Source organism: Hevea brasiliensis, chromosome 9, assembly GCF_030052815.1.
Source record: "Hevea brasiliensis isolate MT/VB/25A 57/8 chromosome 9, ASM3005281v1, whole genome shotgun sequence".
In the NCBI taxonomy this organism is placed as follows: domain Eukaryota; kingdom Viridiplantae; phylum Streptophyta; class Magnoliopsida; order Malpighiales; family Euphorbiaceae; genus Hevea; species Hevea brasiliensis.
In genome coordinates this window covers 69,800,399-69,820,724 of record NC_079501.1, presented here as the reverse complement: position 1 = coordinate 69,820,724, position 20,326 = coordinate 69,800,399, and the positions used below count along the sequence as shown (strand labels likewise).

Genomic DNA, 20,326 nt, shown 5'->3' with positions numbered 1-20,326 from the left:
TGCTAGTCCTGTCGCACTCACTACTAGTGTTTCTGGTTGATCTCTTCTGGGTATAGGCCTGAGTCTGGATCTCCTACTTTGATCATATGTTTGACTTAATTGTTCTCTTGGCCTCTTATTACTAGACTGTCCAAATTTCCTCTTTTGCTGATCACCACTCCTCTTCTGTTCCTCTTCATGAACACAGCTAATATATTTCTTTCTGAACTCTTTCATAAAGAATTCCCAAGTTACGTCGACTGGTGGTACTACCTTGGTTACGGCATCCCACCATCGATATGCAGCTTCTTGTAACAACGAAACTGCACACTCCAAACTCTGTTCTGGTGTGCAATGGAGCTGCTGCAGGACTCTTTCAGTCCTTTCTAACCAATACTCAGCCGCTGAAGAATCGTCTTCCTTTCTACCATTGAAATCTACAGCTCCATACTTCCTAATTTTTCCTAGAGGTGATTTCTGCTGAGACAGTGGTGGAACAACCCCAGTCATCTGTCGAAAGAATCCAGTCATCTGCTCAAACAAGGCCTGTTGGGGTTGTACAGGCACCTCTTGCACTAGTGGAGCAGGATCTCCCTGATTTCCAATATCACTCCCAGTCGGAATACGGCTTACTACTTCTTCTTCTACTGCCCTCTGCGATTCTGAGTCCATACCTTAACCTAAAATAACTAAGAAAACAGATCTGCATTAGTGTCACCTCAACTCATATGAATGCAATGCATGTTATGCACACAATCTTATTCTATCTATCTATGCCTAGGAACGCCTAAACCGCGCTCTGATACCAATAAATGTAACACCCCACACCCGACTACAGTATAGCCGAGCAAAGTGTGCTACATTCGGTGCCGGAGCACCCTATCTTATCTTACTTTATTCTTTTCATAATTTGATCTCATTATATTTTAATATTAATTATTTTTCGATGGAGAAACCAGCGGAGTTTTCCCTATTTTATTGCCAGTTGACGTATTTTACTATTTACCTATTTGAAAATTTCAATAATATTTTACAAATAAAATCTCGTCAATTATTTTCATAACCATCTCATTCATATATCTCAATTACATATTCATTTCCATGCATTATCTATATATTTCAAATCTGTCTTCGAATCCATACAATCTCATTCATGCTCAAATCACATAAGTAAAATTTTCAAATTTCATAAATTACATGATGTATAAATTAATTACATATGAAAAAGCTAATTTATTAAATTACATTACATTTCTATTAATTACCTGCTCATAATCTACATTATAATACAATATCTAGCATTTTGTACTAAATACAAAATATGATCTATATGGGCCCTATCTACATGCATTGCTGAGGAGGTGATAACCTTGAATACTCCAGCCACTTCTGCAGATCTGGACTCCAAAAATCTTAGTCAAAGTACCTGCGCGAGGAAACAAATCCATCGCGCTAAGCATTGCTGCTTAGTGGTGCAATAATAGAACAAGCAAATAATATACAAATAAAGATAGAAATAAAACATCATTCAAATAATTAAGATCTATTTATACTTCACATGCGGTTTCTAAAATTTAATATGTTTTATCCTAATTTAGTCTTCTTTGGAAGCGTTTATTTCGCCAATGTACAGTAATAATGTACAAGAAAAAAAAATGATCTGAAAATAATAAATTTATGCTTATATTATTATATAAGTCTCATTTGCAATATTTATTTATTTTATAATTTTCTTTGCTAATCTTTTAGCATTTTCCCAATACTTGCTAGGTTGTCTCAGATTATCTCATAATAAGTAAATTTTAATATCTGTCCAGTTCATTTCGATTCTTTCTAATAAATAACTATTCTAATTTATTTTAGGTCATCTTACTCATTTATTTTATTTAATTTCTAATATTTTAAATTGCTAATATTCTTAACTTATCTCAATAAATTTCACTGCCCAAGTAACCTATGACAAGCTGACTAAACTGGATAACGGGTCGTTGGCACTGGACACCTTGGTGCCTCGGGCCGTCATACCATGGGACGCAGAACGTCAACCACGTATGCAGTGAGTATGGCTAAAAAGCCATGATAACACATAATCGGGTGTAGAAGCCATGAATGTTGGCATAATGCCATGAATGCGGGCATAAAGCCATGAATACGGGCATAAAGCCATGAATACAGGCATAAAGCCTTTCGCAGTACTGCTAAAATAATACCCTATTGGCATGCCAATCTATCCAATCTGACACACGTGTCTAGGCAATACAAGGGCACATAATATCATTAAATATTAATATATTGTGTTTTATGAATTCATTATTTCATGATAAATTTCAATTATAATTCATACATTCATTTGATCATTTATATGATCACAATTCACATCAATTATCCTTTTATACCATTGTACTCAAATTACTTCTCCTTTCTATAATAATGAGAACTAATGTCTCATTCATACATTAATATAGTTCATTTATTCATTCATTATGTTATTCATATTGATTACAATTCTAAACGATGGTTCACATGTACCATTGTATTCAAAACATTTTTCCTTTCTCATTTATACATTCAAGAATCTACTTATGTAATTACAATTTTTATATTTCAAGTTGAGTTACTAATATTTTATGAATTCCATTTGTGATGGGCATATAAGCACTAACTATCTATTCACATCAATTAGGTGACTTATTTTTCATGTTTCAAGTAATCCATGAATATTTCATGGATTTCAAATTTATGGCCTTAATTTCTTTTTAACAATGTTGACTAGGATGCATAGTCCACATTTGTCATACAATTCTAAGCATTTAAGCTTAGAATTGGTTCTAGGTATTCATCTTAATTTACTAATTATTTTGATTACTATTCACCTTACTAGTCAACCAAAATGTTGACTTTTTCATACTTAGTGGATATATTAATTCTAATTACACCAAGATCCCACATTTTGAGTTTTACATTTGCTAGTATTAATTGCCAATTGCAATTTAAAGTCCCCTAGATGCATTTCTAATTTCAAATTTTGAATTTCAAGTTTTGGTGTCACTATTCACCTCATTGGTCAACAAAAATATTGACTTTTGGATGGAAAATAGGTACATTAGTTTTGACACTCCAAACATACCACATTTTACATTTAAAACTTGTTGGAAGTGATCACCATTACCATTTCTAAGCCTAACACTAAGTGACAGAATTTTCAGTTTTTGTACCATAAGTTTACTGTTCTATTAGGGACTGTTATAGTGGAAATTTGAGGAAATGGTAAACATGAGAGTTGTTCCTTATTTTGTCTAGTTGAATTTCCTTTTTTGAATCACTCTATTTGGAGTTTTGTAGCTCCAGATAAGGTCCAAAAACCACAGCTGGCCGGATTTCAATTCTGCAGAATTTACCAAATCTACAGTACCATGAATAGTGACTGTGACTGCCATTTTGATTAAGTTCTGGTCATAATTTGGGGTAGGTTTCTTCATAAAAGTTGTTTGTCTATGTCTTAACTTGTTGCTGTAAAAATTTCAGGTCAATTGACCATTTCTACAGTGAGTTATGGTTACTGTTCATTTGGTCATTTCTGTAAGTGCTATTGCAGGGTATCCGGATTGGGGCCAACTTTTGGTCCTCTTGCTTTGGTCTTTTGGGCATGGTTTCTTCAGCAAAAATGTGCCATTATAAGCCTAGTTTCATGTCCAATTGGCCAAACACCAATTGGACCAACACAGCCAAAGATATGGCAGTCCAAGTGGACTGAAATCTCAATCACTCTGCTGTTGTCCTTAGGCAGCCTACACATTCACTTTGCCATGCTATATTTCAGTCCAAATTGTGGTCAACTTACCTAAAATGGTCACTAATTGACCATTAAAATGTTCTCTAATAATTTCCTAAGCCAAGTCAAATTTTCACTTCTCAAAACCCTAATTTTCATTTCCATTTCACACTAGTTACCCTAGTTAACTAGCTAAGTCATTATCCACATAATTATGTACTTCAAATATGATCTCTAGTCTACTTTAAGTCCATTAAAACCATCAAAAACACTCCATCATTGTTCCTTCCTTAGGGCTGCCGAAATTCATGGTGGACATACACATATATTTGGTTCATTTAACTCACAAATTCTTACTTATTTCAAGTGTCTAACATAGAAATAAAGGGTTTAAGGTATATATGTGCACTAACCTCTTGTAGGGCAGATTTTCCCAAGCTCAAACTTCTTTTTCTTTCCTTTTCTAGGCTGCTAAACACTTTCCCAAGATGAGTGGACAAGTTTTAATGAAGGTGACTTAGGGTTTAGTAGTGGAATTTCATGGGAAATGGAAGTAATTAAAAGAAACTTTCATGGAGGGTTATAGAGGGGAGGTTCACGTTTTGAGGAAGAAGAAGAAGAAGAAGACCAGAATTTTTGGTCTTTCTTTATCTCTTTTAAGTGATTTAAGAAAGCTTGTTGAATAGTGATTGGTTGGGAGAAAGTAAATGACATCATCATATGTCATAAATGGGCATTTTTCTCATTTTCTATTCTTTTCTTCTCTACTTATTTTCAATTTAATTTTTAGCAATATTTATTCATATTTTGAATCATAATATTTATTTACTTAACTGGACAAGTCGGCCAAAAATTACCTCTGAAGGCGAAATGACCAAAATGCCCTCCGTTTGGCTTAACGGGTCAAAATTTGCTATACCGATTGAAAAATTTTTCTAAATATTTTCTTGGCATTCTAATGCCATAGGAACCTCAATGACCCTTCTCTGGAGTCCCAAAAATTATTTTATGAATTTTTCCCCTGGTCTAGGGCTCCTAGTTGCGAGAACCGCAACTTACCTCTGGTTACCCATCGCTTGGGCACCGGCTCATTTGACTTGGTTGTATTTTATTTCTAAAATTTTTTCTAAATTTTTCTTATTAATATTTGAGTTAATTATGGTTCCTCACTTTAGTTTAAATATTTTTCCGGACGTTCTAGCTGTCCGGACCGACACCGGTCACCGGAACAGTAGAATGTACGGAGTTGCTACCGAGATGATGTTACAGACCTTCTCGGGAAGGACTGCGAGGTCGATCTAAACTCAAATTTTAAATCGTAAAATGTGACGCTGCGGTCCTTAAGACTATTGCGAACACAGTGGGAAAGAGAAAATCACAGAAAAGAATTGTTAAGTAGGTCAAATAATTAGGTCAGGGATCTGAAAGAAATATCGAATAACTTGCAAACTGGATTGAACCAGCGAGGGGCAATTTAGTCAATTCACCCCTAGAGCTGGCACCTGACCTGACTATCTAATAAAATTGGAGAAAAGAAAATTTTGTGATCAACAATTAAATTAAAGAATTAATGGAAAAAAAAAAGAAAAAGTGAAGAAAATGGAAATTATGACATTATGATGTGACATAAGCCATGACATCATAATAAAATTTTAATTAAGTGAAAATTTACTAAGTCAAATAAGAGATAATAACAAAAAAATTAAAAGTGAAATTTGGTCTCTTCTCCCTTATTCTTGCCGTGACCTTCTTCCTCACTTCTCCCTCTTTCCATTTTCCACCTCCATTAAAGCTTAATTCTAAGCTTTTAAAACCCTCAAATTTTTATCAATTTCCCCAAATTATCAACTTAAAACCTCATCCTTGAATCTTGAAAAGTATAGAGGAGCAAGAAATAGAAAGCAATTTGGAGAAAAAGGGAGTTAAAGACTACTACACAAAGGTTAGTAATAAACTCCAATTATTTCTCTAAAATTTATGCATTTATGCTTCAATAAACTTAGAAATTGTGTAAAATCAAACAAAAACTATCATTGGAGGAGTAAATAGAAATTTCAGCCAGCTAGGGTTAGGGTTTGAAATGAATGAGTTTTGAGGTGTTTGAATGGTTATTTGAGATGAATTAGGTGTATAAATCATGAATATACACTTTAGATTGCATTAGATTGAATTTTATGTGTAGTTAGGGTTTTGAGCTTGTGAAAAATTAGAGAAAAAGTTGAGAATTAGTCAATTGATGTTATTGACCTTATTTGAGTTGAGAAATAGTCAATTATGACAATTTGTGGTGTGTATGAATTGCTGGAACCAAGTTCCAATTCGGATAGGTGAAGGTCAATCCACAGGCAGCTTGACCTAGGTCACTTTCAGGGTTCAAAACTGAAAATTTACCAACTCAATTAGTGTGAGACCAATTAAGAATGAAACTAGACACAAAATGTCACAATTTTCATTCAGGAATCATACCAGAAAGTGACCATAACTTAGTGAACAATTAGGCCAAATCCGGAATTGGGCACACTACCCTGTGCAAAAATGACCAAATGAACAGTAGTTACGTAAATGACTATAACTTGGTCTAGGAATGTCCAAATGACTTGAATTTTATACCAATAGAAAGCTGAGACATAGCCCTACAACTTTCATGAAGAAAATAAACCCAAAATTTGACCATAAGCTATTCAAAAATTTACCTGCAGTCAACACACAAAAATGGCCAAATAAGGAACAACTTCTATGAAGAAAACTTAGCTAAATTACCACAGCAACTTGACCAATGGAACAGTGCAAAACAGGGCATCAAATCTGAAATCTTAGAATTTCACCTAAGAGACTTAAGATTTAAGAAAACCAACCAAAACCAACAAGTTAGGTAACCAAAATGTGGTATGTGGGTGAAATTAGAATTTCCATACCTATTAAGCATTAGAAAGTCAACAATTTGACTTAAATAGTGTCATAAATAAATTTGAAATTGTTTTTGAAATTATGATAAATTATGATACTGAAACACTATAAAATTGTGTGTTTCAATCGAAAAGAATACCGGGAAAGAACCTGAAGCATCGAGTCAAGGCCAAGGGGCGACTCGCATAAGGTTTGTGCACAACATATAAATTTCTGTAAATTTTCTTCTGTAAATTGTTTTGAATGAATTATGATATTAAATTTTGACTTAATTGTATTGAAATGTTTATTATGTTTTTAACTTAAATTATTGAAAGTTTACTTGTATGTATTATAAATGGCAATAAATATTTAGTAAATTACTAAGACAATTTTGAAACTATAGTGTCATGACCATATATTTGAATGCTTCACTAGCATGACTAGTGAGGGGAATTAGTTTTAAATTTTGATTCCTTCTGTGGCTGAAGTATTGAGGTGTGTGCTAATATAAGAAGAAATTTGAATGGGTACCCATATATTTGAGCTAGCTAGCATTGTGATTTCTCATAAGCCTTTGGCTATTGAGATGAATATTGTTTCGAATGGCGTGTGTTTTTATGAAATTGTTTTGAGATTTCCTAAATGAAATTGTTTGGACTAAAAGTTTATAAATTATGTTTTCTATCTATCTTTCATTTTCAGTATTGTATTTGAATAAATGTAATTTGAATTTTGCAAAAACTGTTATTTTAGTATGTTGTGTACCACTGAGTCATAGTACTCAGCGATGGCTGTTATTGCTGTCGCAGATATAGAGATTAGAGGAGCAGCAGAGTGAGCTACTGAGGATCTTGGAGCTACAACCCTGAAGTTTTGTCGGGTATAATTTATACCCTGATTGTAATACTTATTTTGATGTATGTAAATGTATGTACATGTATAAACTGATCATGAGCAGTTTGTATAGAGTTTGTAATAATATTATTTTGGTTTTGCTGATGTAAGTTATTTTTACTTTAATAAAAAATGAATAGGATTATTGAGTACTATATTTGATGATAATTGAGTTGAGAAATGATATTGAAGTTTGTTATGGTAGTAGTGAGTTTGATTTAAAGAATTATTGGAAGTGTTTTTACAGGTATTTGAAGAACTGTTTTTTCCAAATATAGACGGTATTTTGCTGAAATTTTTCAAAAAATTTGTATAAAAATAAAATGGAGAAATATTTGAATTGGTTTTTAAACTTCTATTAAATGTAAGAAAATGCTCACCATTTTCAAAAAGTAAGAAAATAATTTTTAAAATCTCTTGTAGAGTATTTAATGAGTTATCGATAGGTGAAGTTCGGTAGCTCATTAGGTATTCTACGGGATCATGTTATGTGTTACAAGAAAGAAGTTAATTCCTAATTTTGAACAATTTCTCATGTTTATATAGAGTTAGAATCAATTGTGAGAAGTTTAAATCAATTTAAAATAACACTAATTCAAAGGGAAGTGTTTCTTTGTGTCAAAAGACATGACTTTTCATTCAAGGGTCATATTTTTCTCGATTTAGAATGAACTATAGCTGGAGTGACTTTATACCACACCTGGGGTGCGATCTTTTTTAGATAGAAAAAGTCATTTGAATTATTTATTACAACTAGGCTGTGATGTCATGCCACATATCATAGCCAGGCTATAGACTTCTCTATAAGTCATTCATTTTCATTCACCACATCCTAACCACAAGTACACCATAACTTCTCTTTGGCACTCTCTCATTCAAATTAAATTATAATTCTTTGATTTAAGTTTAGTGAATGTATAAAGATTTAGCAATTTTAAATTTTCTATAAGGTTTGGATATTGTTTTATTCTTTTCAAAAAAAAAAAAAAAAAGCGCTTTTCCATCACCATCACATGTGATCGAGAAAACTCCTAGTAGGATGCCATTATTAATAAATTAATTTTGAATTAGTTTGTTTAGATATGTCGATAAAAAAACAAATATAAAAATGGGATCGACGTGGAAGCCAAGCCAAGCTCCTCAATGTGGAATGGAAGTAGATCCGGGCAGGTCGGCCAAAATTAAGATCGAATCAAAATCACGATTGATTTAAATACTAATTAAATTGAATTAAAATTAAATTGAAATTTATTAATCTAGTTTTAAATTAAAATAAAAAATTATTTAAAAAATAATTTTTAAAAAAAATTTAAATCATTAGATTGAAATCGTGATTTTGATTCGATTAAACCTGAGAATGAGATTGAAATCAAAATCAAAACTCGAACCGTAAAACCATCTTGAGAGCCGATTCAAATTCATACGCCAAATAAATTGAGACTCATTTCGAGTTGCTTTTGAATATGAACTGCCGATTTCAAATTGGTTACGAACCAGCATCAGAACCAGAACCAGAACCGGCACGTGGCCGGCCGTACATAGAAGTCGTGCCTTCACGAATCTATCAATGTACGAAACTTCCTCGAATGTCTTAACGATGAAAAATAATAAAATAAATATCTTCTCTTCCAAAAAACATATTAAAAATTAAAAATTAAAAATAAATAAATAAAAATGGATCCGCTGTACTGTCTTGTTCAAATTTAGTAAACGAATAAACCATTCTCTCGCGAACCGCCAGAAAGATCAACCAAAATGAAATAAATAAATGAAAAAACTCGGAATCAGCGGAGAAATAAATTATCAGAATGCCTCCATATATTTACAACAATCGTACGGTCAAATTCGATTCCAGTAGCTGAAAGTCATTTGATTTAGTTCTCTTTTGGTAAAAGTAAAGCATCAGAGCAAATCTTCTGCGTGATTGTTAGGCAGTGCTGGGGTTGGGTTTTTGGTTTTTTGCAGCTTCATTGGATTTCATCGTTGAACAAACCTCCTCAACAACTGTCAAAGGTTTGTTCTTTTGTTAGATCCTGTACTTACCCAGTTTTGTTTTTGTTACTTTTTGATTGTTTATTCGATTCTTGATCTATACGTTCATGGGTTTCTGATTATTTATCGTGCCACGTGATCTATACACAACAAATGGGTTCCTTCTTTTATTGTTATTGTTGTTGTTAAATGATGAAATCAAATAATGGTAGTTATGGTTTCATGTTTGGAGCAATTGGGTTGTGTTATTGTATCAATTTTTTAATGATTTTATTGCTTCATTTGCATGAATTTTGCTGTTAACGGACGTGAATTGAAATTCTTAATAAAACCCAAAAGAAAAATTAAATAAAAATTCGAATTTTATATTAAAGATTTTTTCCTTGATTTTTGATTGGTTATTATTACGTCACATTGATGGAGGAATTTAGAATGGGTCAGTTACATGCTAAAGTTTCTTGTTCTTTTGCATTAACTTGACTTGTGAATGCAGGACCCTTTTCTTTGAAATTGAGAAAACTACTGTGAGCGCTCCATGTGCTGGTGCTCATTCATGGACGTGGCAAAATATTTGTGCTTATAATTCTACTGGATGGATTGCAAGTTACAAGTGGTAGGAATTCAATCCCAACTTGAAGTAAGTTGCTCATTCGTTTTTCTCATTAGGAAACTGTTGAAATCCTTCTCTTGCGGCATTTGATGCTGAAAATTTTATCAAGCTCTAATAATTTTTTTGGTTGTATTGATTCAAACTTTTTTGTTGCCAAAAAAATTTCATCCTCTCTTCCCCCTTAATTTTATGATTAAAAGGAAGAACTAAATAAGATACATTTTAACTGCAATATTTCTTACCTGGTAATAAGAAAAATGGCATCTACATCAGAGAGATTTTGGTAAAAAAGCTGATTTTTAATATGAGGGTATTTTACTGTGACAGATGGGATCAGTAGCTGTAAACAGATCTGTGCATGAGTTTCAGGATGAGAGTCTTTTCAGCCCAGAGTTAGTGACCCAAAAGATACAACCTAGTCATATAGCTGAATGTGGATCTGTATCAGGTGGATTTCAAGCTGGTGGCAGTGAGAGATGGAGGAGAGATGTCTATAGGAGCATAAAGACTGTAGTTTTTTCAAATAAACTAAATTTGCTTATGCCCTTTGGGCCGCTTGCAATCCTCCTTCACCAATTACATGGTCATAATGTGAGTTACAATTGTCTATATTGTGTTTCATATTAATATCAGATTTGTTATTTAATATATTTCATTAATATGTTGAGGCCAATTATAGGGATGGGTCTTCTTTCTGAGTTTATTGGGTATAACACCTTTGGCTGAGCGTTTAGGTTATGCTACAGAGTAAGGATTTTCCCCCCCTTCTTCCTTTAATTTTTATATTATATTTGTTTGTTTAGTAGCTAATTCTTCTTGCTTATTGCATGGGTATAGGCAGCTGGCATTTTACACGGGACCTACAGGTATAGTATCATATCATCACCTGTTTCATTTTCAGTGTTTTCTTCCATGTGTAAATTCCTTCATTAATTGATTTTTTCCCTTGCTCATCTTTGAAATGTTGAAATGGTATTTGCAGTTGGTGGTCTTCTTAATGCCACATTTGGAAATGCAACAGAACTGATTATTGCAATTTATGCATTGAAAAGTAGAATGATACGTGTTGTTCAGTTGTCATTGCTAGGCTCTATTTTGTCAAACATGTTGCTAGTACTTGGTTGTGCATTCTTCTGTGGTGGACTTGTGTTTTATCAAAAGGAACAAGTCTTTAACAAGGTATTGAGATTTTTGTTTTTCTTCCAACCATCCAAAGTTTTCCCAGCTCTTTATCTTGCCTTTTCCTGCCATGGCTGAGCTAAGTTGACATGCAGGCAACTGCTATTGTGAATTCGGGATTGCTCTTGATGGCTGTCATGGGGCTGCTTTTTCCTGCTGTCTTGCACTACACACACACAGAAGTGCATTATGGGAAGTCAGAGTTGGCTCTTTCAAGATTTAGCAGTTGTGTCATGCTTGTGGTGTATGCTGCCTATCTTTTTTTCCAGTTAAGGAGTCAAAAGGATTTATATATTCCTATTGAAGAGGTTGGTTGTCTTTGTATAATGAAGCTTCTATTTATCTTTCAGCATCTGGCATGGGATAGATGTGATAAATTTTGTGAACTCAGGAAGGGAGTCAGAATGGTGAGAGTACATATGACAATGATGATGAAACTCCAGAGATTTCCAAATGGGAATCAGTGATTTGGCTTGGAATTATGACAGCCTGGATCTCTATTCTATCAGAATACTTGGTTGATGCCATTGAGGTAAAAATTGGACTTGCGCATCATCCTTTCCCGGTTGATGCAAAACTAAGCCATCTTTCTGTAAATTTGTATTGCTACTTTTAGTGTGGTTATAATGTAATTTAGGCCATATTCAAGTAAAATGTTGATTGTATCTCCAATATTTTCTATTAGGGTTTGGGGCTTGAGCTGTTCCCCATTCCGGACATAGGTATTGGATGGCATTAGTCAGACAGCTATCTCAGACTTTCTTCAAAAACAATCTAGATATGATATCTAACATATAGCATATTTAAGATGGCTTAGTTTGGGCTTTGGAGATGTAGCAAGATTTTCATCATTTATTCAGTTACCGGTTACTGTTTATTTTTTTCTTCCCACATAGAGATTCTCCTCCCCGCTTCTCTCTCTTTTTAATTCTCTGTTTTTGTTTAGTTTAAGCAGTTGCAATGATTCTAAGTTCGAAATGTGTTTTCCAAGAGTATCTTTGATAAGATTGCTTCTTTAGACTCTAGTAGAATTGAAGTTTTGTTTGTGTTATTTCAGTTAATATTTTACTGAGCGCTTTTTGTTGGTGATATGTTTTTAGGGAGCATCTCATGCATGGAATATACCAATTGCATTTATTGGTGTTATCTTGCTTCCAATTGTGGGGAATGCTGCAGAGCATGCAAGTGCTATTATGTTCGCAATGAAAGACAAGCTTGTAGGAAACTTTTATTCTTTTAATTTCTTGCAACTTTTTATACTTCCCTATGCTGTTTTTGAATTGAAAATTCTCTGCAGGATATTTCATTGGGAGTGGCAATAGGGTCATCAACACAGATATCTATGTTTGCAGTAAGTGTTATCCAGTACAGAGCTCAGGATAAGAAATTAAGGGCGTGTTTGCTATCATTTCATTTTTTTTTTTTTTTTTTTTTTTTTTTTCAAATTTCAGAAAACCAAAACAAATTTCTGTTTTCTATGAACTGGTTCCCAAAATGGTTTTCTTGCTTCTAAAATAAGGGTAAATACCATAAATTATAAGTTAGTCCCTGATGGTCTCTCCGTCTAAATTACCATTAACTCTATTTTCAAGTGAAACAATTAATTCCCTAAGATTTTGTTTATTAACAAATTGGTCTCTCTTATCTAAATTTTATATTTAAATAGTTAATATATTTTTATATTTAAATAATTTTATATATTATATTTTAAATTTATATATACATAAACTATGTCTTAAATATAATAAATATAATTTTTAATTGAAATATCCTTTATATGTTGTGTCCTAAATTATTAGGAATTATTGTGATAAAATATCTTAATCTTTGTTTATAATTTGTAGACCCATTAAATTTATGAGAGTATGATAAGATACATTTAAAATTAAGATGGTTAAAATAATTTTATCATATATTTTTTTTAATGATTTATAGTATAATATTATGAGTAAATATTATATTGACCAAATTAATAAATTTTACAATATAATAATTTTCATTTATATATTTTCATAAGAAAATAGTCCAATCACATTAATATTTTTTTAGATTGTCAATCACACTAATTTTGATTATGAATTAAAGACATAAAATTTTAGACTATATGGTGACAAATTGGAGTTTTATAAAAAAATATAATGGAAAAAGTGACCAATTTTTTATATTGTACAATTTATTAATTTGATCAAATCAACTCAACTAAGCCTTTATCCAAAAAATTTTGGGTTGCCCATATGGATTCGCTTTTTCCACTCTAAACGATTTTGGGTTAAATCCTCAGAAATGTGTAATGCTTATAGGTTATGCTGTACTATTCTCCTCCAAGTCAATTAATTTATGAATTTGATCAATGTAATAAATTATTTAAAATATAATATATACATATAATTTATTAATTTAGTTAATATAATATTTACTCACAAAATTTTACTATAATTCATAAGAAATATAATGAAATTATTTTAACCTTTTTAATTTTAAATGTCTTATCACACATTTATTTAATTGGCCTATAAATTATAAATATGAACACGAAATGCATTTATAGAACGAAACAAATATCTTAGGACAATAATTCCAAACAATTTATGACACAACAAACATAAAACATTTTAATAAAAGTATATTTATTATATTTTAGACATTATAAGATAGATTATATTTTGAATATAATATACATAATTATTTAAATAAAATATATTAAATATTTAAACATAAAATTTAGATGGAGAGATCAATTTGTTAATAAAACAAAACCTTGAGCACTTAATTGTTTCAAATGAAAATAGAGTTAATGGTAATTTAGATGGAGGGATCAATTTGTTGACAAAACAAAATCTAAAGTAGTAAATTGTTTTAAATTAAGAAAAATAGACTAAGTTGTGGGTTTTGGCAAAGCTCAGGGACTAACTTGTAAACTAACCCAAAAAAAAAAGGAAGCCTTTTTTGTCTTAGAAACAAAACCCATTATGATAGTTTTAAATAAGACTATTAAAATGCTAATAAAAAACTTGAAATTCCCAGTGCAATGTAATTGCCCACTGTTAAACTTCTATATATTTCAAATTAGTTTTCTTTGGAGAAACCCATTTGCATTAACCCTATGGAAATCCAATTGCATTAATCATGACCAAAGGTGGAGAACTCCAGAAATTTCAATAGAAAATGTAGAATAACTACACTCCTGAACAAGAAATAGATCAAATTATAAAATCTGGCAACAATGATAATTTTAGGTACAAACTGAAAATGAAAAAAAACTATAGAGTAAAAGAAGGACGATGATGATGAAGAGGAGAAAGGAGGGAGAGGGAAAAAAAAATTATCTCACCACCCAGGAAAGCAAGATGATGAAGATAATGGAGAGGATAGCAGAAACAACGAGAAGAAAAAATGAAAAGAATTGTAGTAAAAAAAAAAAAAAAAACCCTGCAAAACAAGGATTTTTGGTTTCTTGTTTTAATGATTTTTGTTCTTATACAATTTCAAGCAAGCATTAAAATGAAAAAATGGCGACCCTTATCATTAACAAGTGTTTTTTTTTTTTTTTTTCCCTTAGTAAATATAAATGAAAAACTGTAAGCAGCAATCATCCCTTCCCTTGTGACAGATCCTATATTGAGTAAACAGTTATAAGTCTGTAACCCTGCATTGTAGTTAAAATTTAGCTAAAATATCCTCTTTCAGCAAATAATGGTGATGTATCATTGGATGTGCCTTTTTAACCTGATTTAATGGCAATCAAATTCCGGTAATATGGTCTTTAAGAAATCTAGAAAGAAAAATAAACCATACATTACTTCCTTGCTGAAAACAAATAATGAAGATGGAGAAGAGGAGAGAAGAAAGAAAGCTTATTTATATGAAAGTTGTTGGCATTAGATATTGTGGATTTCTTAAACCTCATGATCATGAAGTGGAGTCTCCCCCCAACCTTCCCTTCTTCCCTATATCATCAGAAACAGAAGAAAATGACCTTGAGATTAAGAGTGTTGCACTTTGCTTCAAAGTCAAGCTGGTCATGGTGGTACAGAGCGTCATGAAAATCCAAGTTATTTCAAACATCCTCTGTTTATTTCTTATGCTATGAAAAGATTTCATCTGATTTTTTACATTTCCTTTTATTTCATATGTTTGTTGCTCATACATCAATTAGTGTGCTTGTTTTTTTTTTTTTTTTTTTGGTGTTTAGATTAGGAGTTCCTTTCGGCATATTATCTTAAAATAGGTGTTGTTGCCGTTACTGCAGATTCCTTTTTGTGTTGTTGTCGGTTGGATGATGGGGCAGCCTATGGACCTGAACTTCCAACTTTTTGAAACAGCAGCTCTTTTCATAACTGTTATAGTCGTAGCCTTCTTTCTGCAGGTTTGTTTTCCAAAAATTTTGTAAACTATTCCATGTGTAGGCAGATGTAGGCCATTTATCAAAGTTAAGGATGCTTTCTTTATAATTATTGAGGAAAATAGAAAAAAAAAAAAAAAAATCCTTTGAGATTATGATTGTAGCCAGGAGGTAAAATATATTTTGGAATCTCCATTAAGGAGACTTCTATTGTTGGGTCATTCAGCAAGTCATCACGTAACACTTTTTTTTTTTTTTGACCTAAACACTTCTATTTCTCATGTTACGTTTGCAGGAAGGAACCTCTAATTACTTCAAAGGACTAATGCTCATTCTTTGCTATGTAATTGTTGCTGCAAGTTTCTTTGTGCATGAAGATCCTATGGGTAACTCTTGTACTCCTAGTTCTTTCTCAATTCAGGATTATCTATAGACATCCCTAAATTTCATTTCAGCTTTATGAACATATAGATTATGAACTGAGTTGCTATGAAATATGACCATGGATCATTTGATTTTGCAGAGGATAAACAATTAAAACCATAGCTATCTATTGTGGCAGCAAGTTTATCACCGAGATTTGGTCCATCATGTTGGTGTGTATATATCCACTTTGAAACATTTAATTTTTCCGGCTTATGCTACTGCTTGTTCAGTTAATGCTATTGAACAGGTGCCGTGCCCATTTTTTATTCATTTTCTTCCGGTGCCTGATTTGAGACTCGATGTTCATATTGTAGAAAATTTGAAGTAAAGGTTTTTGTAGTGTCCATTTTAATTATTTTGAGCATCTTTCCTTTTGTTGATTGTTGTGGTGGTGGAATCTAATGATAACTTCTTCCCAATTCCATTGTCATGGGAGGGGACGTGAGAGAGTCACTGCTCAGTGCTGACATGCAAGTATCATGAAGTTGTACTTCCCTTTGTCTTGACATCCTTGCTTTCATCTTTAATGAACTTTCACTCTTTGTGTGTCGATTATGATTTACCCATTAGTGTGATTAGATTATCTAAAGTAGATTTTGCCTTATTGTTTTGTTGATGGGGCTTAGATTTGAAATACGTAACTAATGCTAATTTAGTTTTCAGCAAGCAAACGTGCACATGCCTAGTACTCATTACCCAGTACAACTCAATTCGCAAATCACGGTAACAAATTATGAAATTGCCAAGAGCCGAGGATGCAGGGCTGATGAGGGGTGAAGTCAAGGCAAAGGAAAGGCATGTCCGTCAAGCGTGGCTACGTTGAGGCTTTGTCGAGCGAGGCTTGATTGGACGGAGGGATATTCTAATTGGGTAGATTTAAAATTTAGACACTGATTTTTCAAATCTGGAGGATGTGTTACTTTTGTTGAAATCCAAACATGAAAAAGTTATTTACCTAAAATTTAATTATGGTGCATGAAAATTTATATGGAAAACTTGGTCCATAACTGTAGTCTATGATTCATATATTCAAAATTTAAAATTTGAGGAAATTATATTATGAGCCTAATATATCATGTAATAAGGCTGAGTGGTGCTCTGATCAAGAATAAACACGTAAGAAAATTTATTAAAAAAAAAACTTAATAATTTAATACCACTGCTAACACTGTTAGAAGTTACACTGTTAGAAGATCAAAAAGCTCCTTTAAATTTGTCGTGTAAAAGTTCACTAAGTATGAATTATAATAAGTAATAAATTAATAATAAATTCAGAATAGGAGCAACACCCATTAGAAAAGAATTCAGGAGCATTACCGACTTGATATATGTGGTTTGGTTTCTTGAATTTTTTGTCCATATGATGTTAAACCTATGCAACAGAATATTTTGTTTATTATCTAAGCAGAATGTTAAACGATTTTGTTGCCCGTATGTATGTGTATATATATATATATATATATATATATATATATATATATATATAAAATTTATGGAATATTTTACATAAATTGAACAATGAAAGTTAGTATGCAACTTTGATACCAATGTGATTGATGGGTTGTAAACTTGCCATGAGGCTTCCACAGATGTTATTTAAAAATTATTATTTGTCTATTTGAAACTGTTATAATTATATTTACAGAAATTGTAAAATTTCAAGTTGTCTGTTTTTCCTTAGGGGGACCTATATTAGGAAACGATCAAGTTTTCTAAGAAACGCATGTTTGACTTTAAAAACAAATTTTATGGTTACAAAGTATTTTGAATATAGCTTTAAATGAGTGGCAGTAGATTTTTAATCTGAAGCAGTTTTGATGGTCTTTTATTAATTTGAAATTCAGCAGCAAAATATTTCCTACTATGTTATGTATTAAGTAAAATGATTTAAAAATGGTTTTAAATTATACTCTATCCCTTGTAATATGTGCACCGGGTTTCGATAAGTTAATCTCAGCATCCGTTGAACATGTTATGGAAGGCATGTTACATCTTAGAGAGGGGTAAAGTGTGATAAGGCAATTCCTCAAGAAATACATCCACGAAATCACACACTGTGGGTATGTCACAAATACTAAGCCCTACCTTCCTAGTATCAACCACACTAGCTAAGTAAGCTTCACAACCTTTCCTTGTCAACTTCCTTGCTGTAAATGGTTGATATGACATTAGAGAGATAATCTATTCTCTCACCCACAACTATCACCTCTTCATTGTCAGAAGTTCTCAATGTGATTCTTTTTTGGCAACAATCCATAATAACTTGGTGTTTTGATAACCAATTCATTCCTAAAATCACATCAAACTCATGAAAAGGTAATGCTACCAAATCATTTGGAAACTCATGTTCTTGAATTCTCAAAGGACAATCCCTATAGACCCTGTTCACTATTACACTATGGCCTAAAGAGTTTGTGACTATAATATCTTGCTCAATTACACCTTCTTGTAAACCCCTCTCTTCTGGTATAGTGGTGCAAATGTATGAATATGGAGAACCTAGATCTATCAATGCATGTATTGAGAAGTCAAAGAGAGTAAATATACCAACAATCACATCTGGTGCATCCTGCTCCTCATGGGCTCTGATGGCATAGGCACGTGTTGGTGTTCGAGTCTCAAGTCCATCTATTGTCTCAGATGCAGCTTTCTGAGTAACCCCCAGCTACCTCAGATTTGCTAGGTTTCTTATCCTTCTATGCTGTAGGAATGGACCTCTCTGTCAGTGGGGCAGAAGTAGTCCTCCTCCTAGGGCAATCTCTCTTAAAATGATTAGTGGCAGCACATCTATAACAGGCTCTAGTCAGTCGCCAACACTCACCTGTATGCCTCTTCCTACAATGGCCACATGTGGCTGGGGTTGGTCCCTTCACTGCAGATCTTGGAGCACTAGCCACTGAAGCTGCTAGCTGACCCCTCCTGAATGTAGGTCCCTATCTCTGTCTCTGAGACTATGCTTATCTTTGTGGTCCCTTGGGCCTCTTACAAGCTGTATAAGTGGAATTAGACTGCCCAAGACCTCTTTTTTGCTGCTCTCAAGTCCTCCTGCTCTACTCATTATCTCTGACCCATTTAACATTCATAACTGCAGCAACTAGCTAAGTGAAGTCCTTAATCTTTAGTGCTATGATGTGGAGCTTAATGCTATCATTAAGACCCTTCATAAATCTTCTACATCTGTTAGCCTTTGTAGGCACAATCTCCCTCTCATATCTGCTCAGCCGAACAAACTCCCTGTCATACTCTGCTACAGTGAGATGTCTCTACCTCAAGTTAATGAATTCTCTCCTCTTATCCTCAAGATGGATAAGGCTGATATATTTCTTCTTAAACTCAAACATTAAGAACTCCAAGCTTAACTCAGCAGGCTAGACGACATGTGATACTGTGTCCCACCACTGATATGCATCTTCCTGAAGTAATGAAACTACATACTCTAAACTCTGCTCAAGAGTACAATGCAATTGCTGGAGAATCCTCTCTATCCTCTCCAACCAACACTCAGTAGCTGCTGGATCATCTTCTTTCTTTCCTTTAAAATCCACTGCCTCATATTTCCTAAGCTTCTCTAGGTGGGATTGCTGTGAAGGTTGAGCCTGTGGGATGGCTCTTGTCATCTGTCTATAGAGATTAGCCATCTGTTGGAAAAAGAACTGCTATGGCTGTGTTGGCTATCCAGATGCCTATGCAATTGGATCTCTTATGCCTTTGTCACCCCACTACCAAGGGCAAGACTTTCTACCTCCTCATCAATACCCCTCTGTGACTCTAACTCCATTCCTTAACTTAAAATATATAGGAGAATAGATCTGCATAAGTGTCACCTCAATTCCCTATAGATGCAATGCATGATTACACACATGTCATGTCTTTCTATCTATCTAGGTCTAGGAATGCCTAAACTAAATCTCTGATACCACTAAATGTAATACCCCCTATGTAACACCCCTACCCGATCTACAGTGTAGTCAAGCAAGGAATGCTACATTCTGTGCCAAAGTACCTTATCTTATCTTACTGTATTCATTATTAATTTTATTGCCATTATAATTTAGAACTCAATATTTTTAAGTGGGGAAACGGACGGAGTTTCCCCTATTTTATTAACAATTGACCTATTTTATTAGTCACCTATTTAAATAATTTTCATCTCAATTTCAATTTCCAATAAATTCAAATCAATCATCATCATCATTCATACCATATTCATCTTATTCCATATCAAATTTCAAACACTTATCAT

The 20,326-nt window shown here is 32.9% G+C and overlaps 1 protein-coding gene across 3 annotated transcripts; it reads left to right on the top strand.

Annotated features, from left to right (window-relative positions):
- The first annotated feature begins 9,169 nt into the window (after positions 1-9,169).
- LOC110639377 (vacuolar cation/proton exchanger 5) lies at positions 9,170-17,078 on the top strand. 3 transcript variants are annotated; one of them, XR_002491912.2, is made up of 14 exons: positions 9,170-9,547; positions 10,020-10,163; positions 10,464-10,727; positions 10,816-10,883; positions 10,974-11,002; positions 11,119-11,315; positions 11,411-11,623; positions 11,707-11,847; positions 12,416-12,532; positions 12,613-12,666; positions 15,565-15,681; positions 15,953-16,043; positions 16,181-16,253; positions 16,747-17,078. XR_002491912.2 is itself a non-coding variant. In XM_021790294.2 (13 exons), exons 2-13 carry the CDS (start codon positions 10,119-10,121, stop codon positions 16,201-16,203), a joined length of 1,359 nt encoding a protein of 452 aa, XP_021645986.1. In that variant the 5' UTR covers positions 9,171-9,547; positions 10,020-10,118; the 3' UTR covers positions 16,204-16,438. The 3 variants fall into 3 exon arrangements, 1 of the variants encoding a protein (XP_021645986.1); XR_002491913.2 differs by having other exon boundaries at positions 16,740-17,078; XM_021790294.2 differs by lacking the exon at positions 16,747-17,078 and having other exon boundaries at positions 9,171-9,547; positions 16,181-16,438.
- Positions 17,079-20,326: the final 3,248 nt, after the last annotated feature.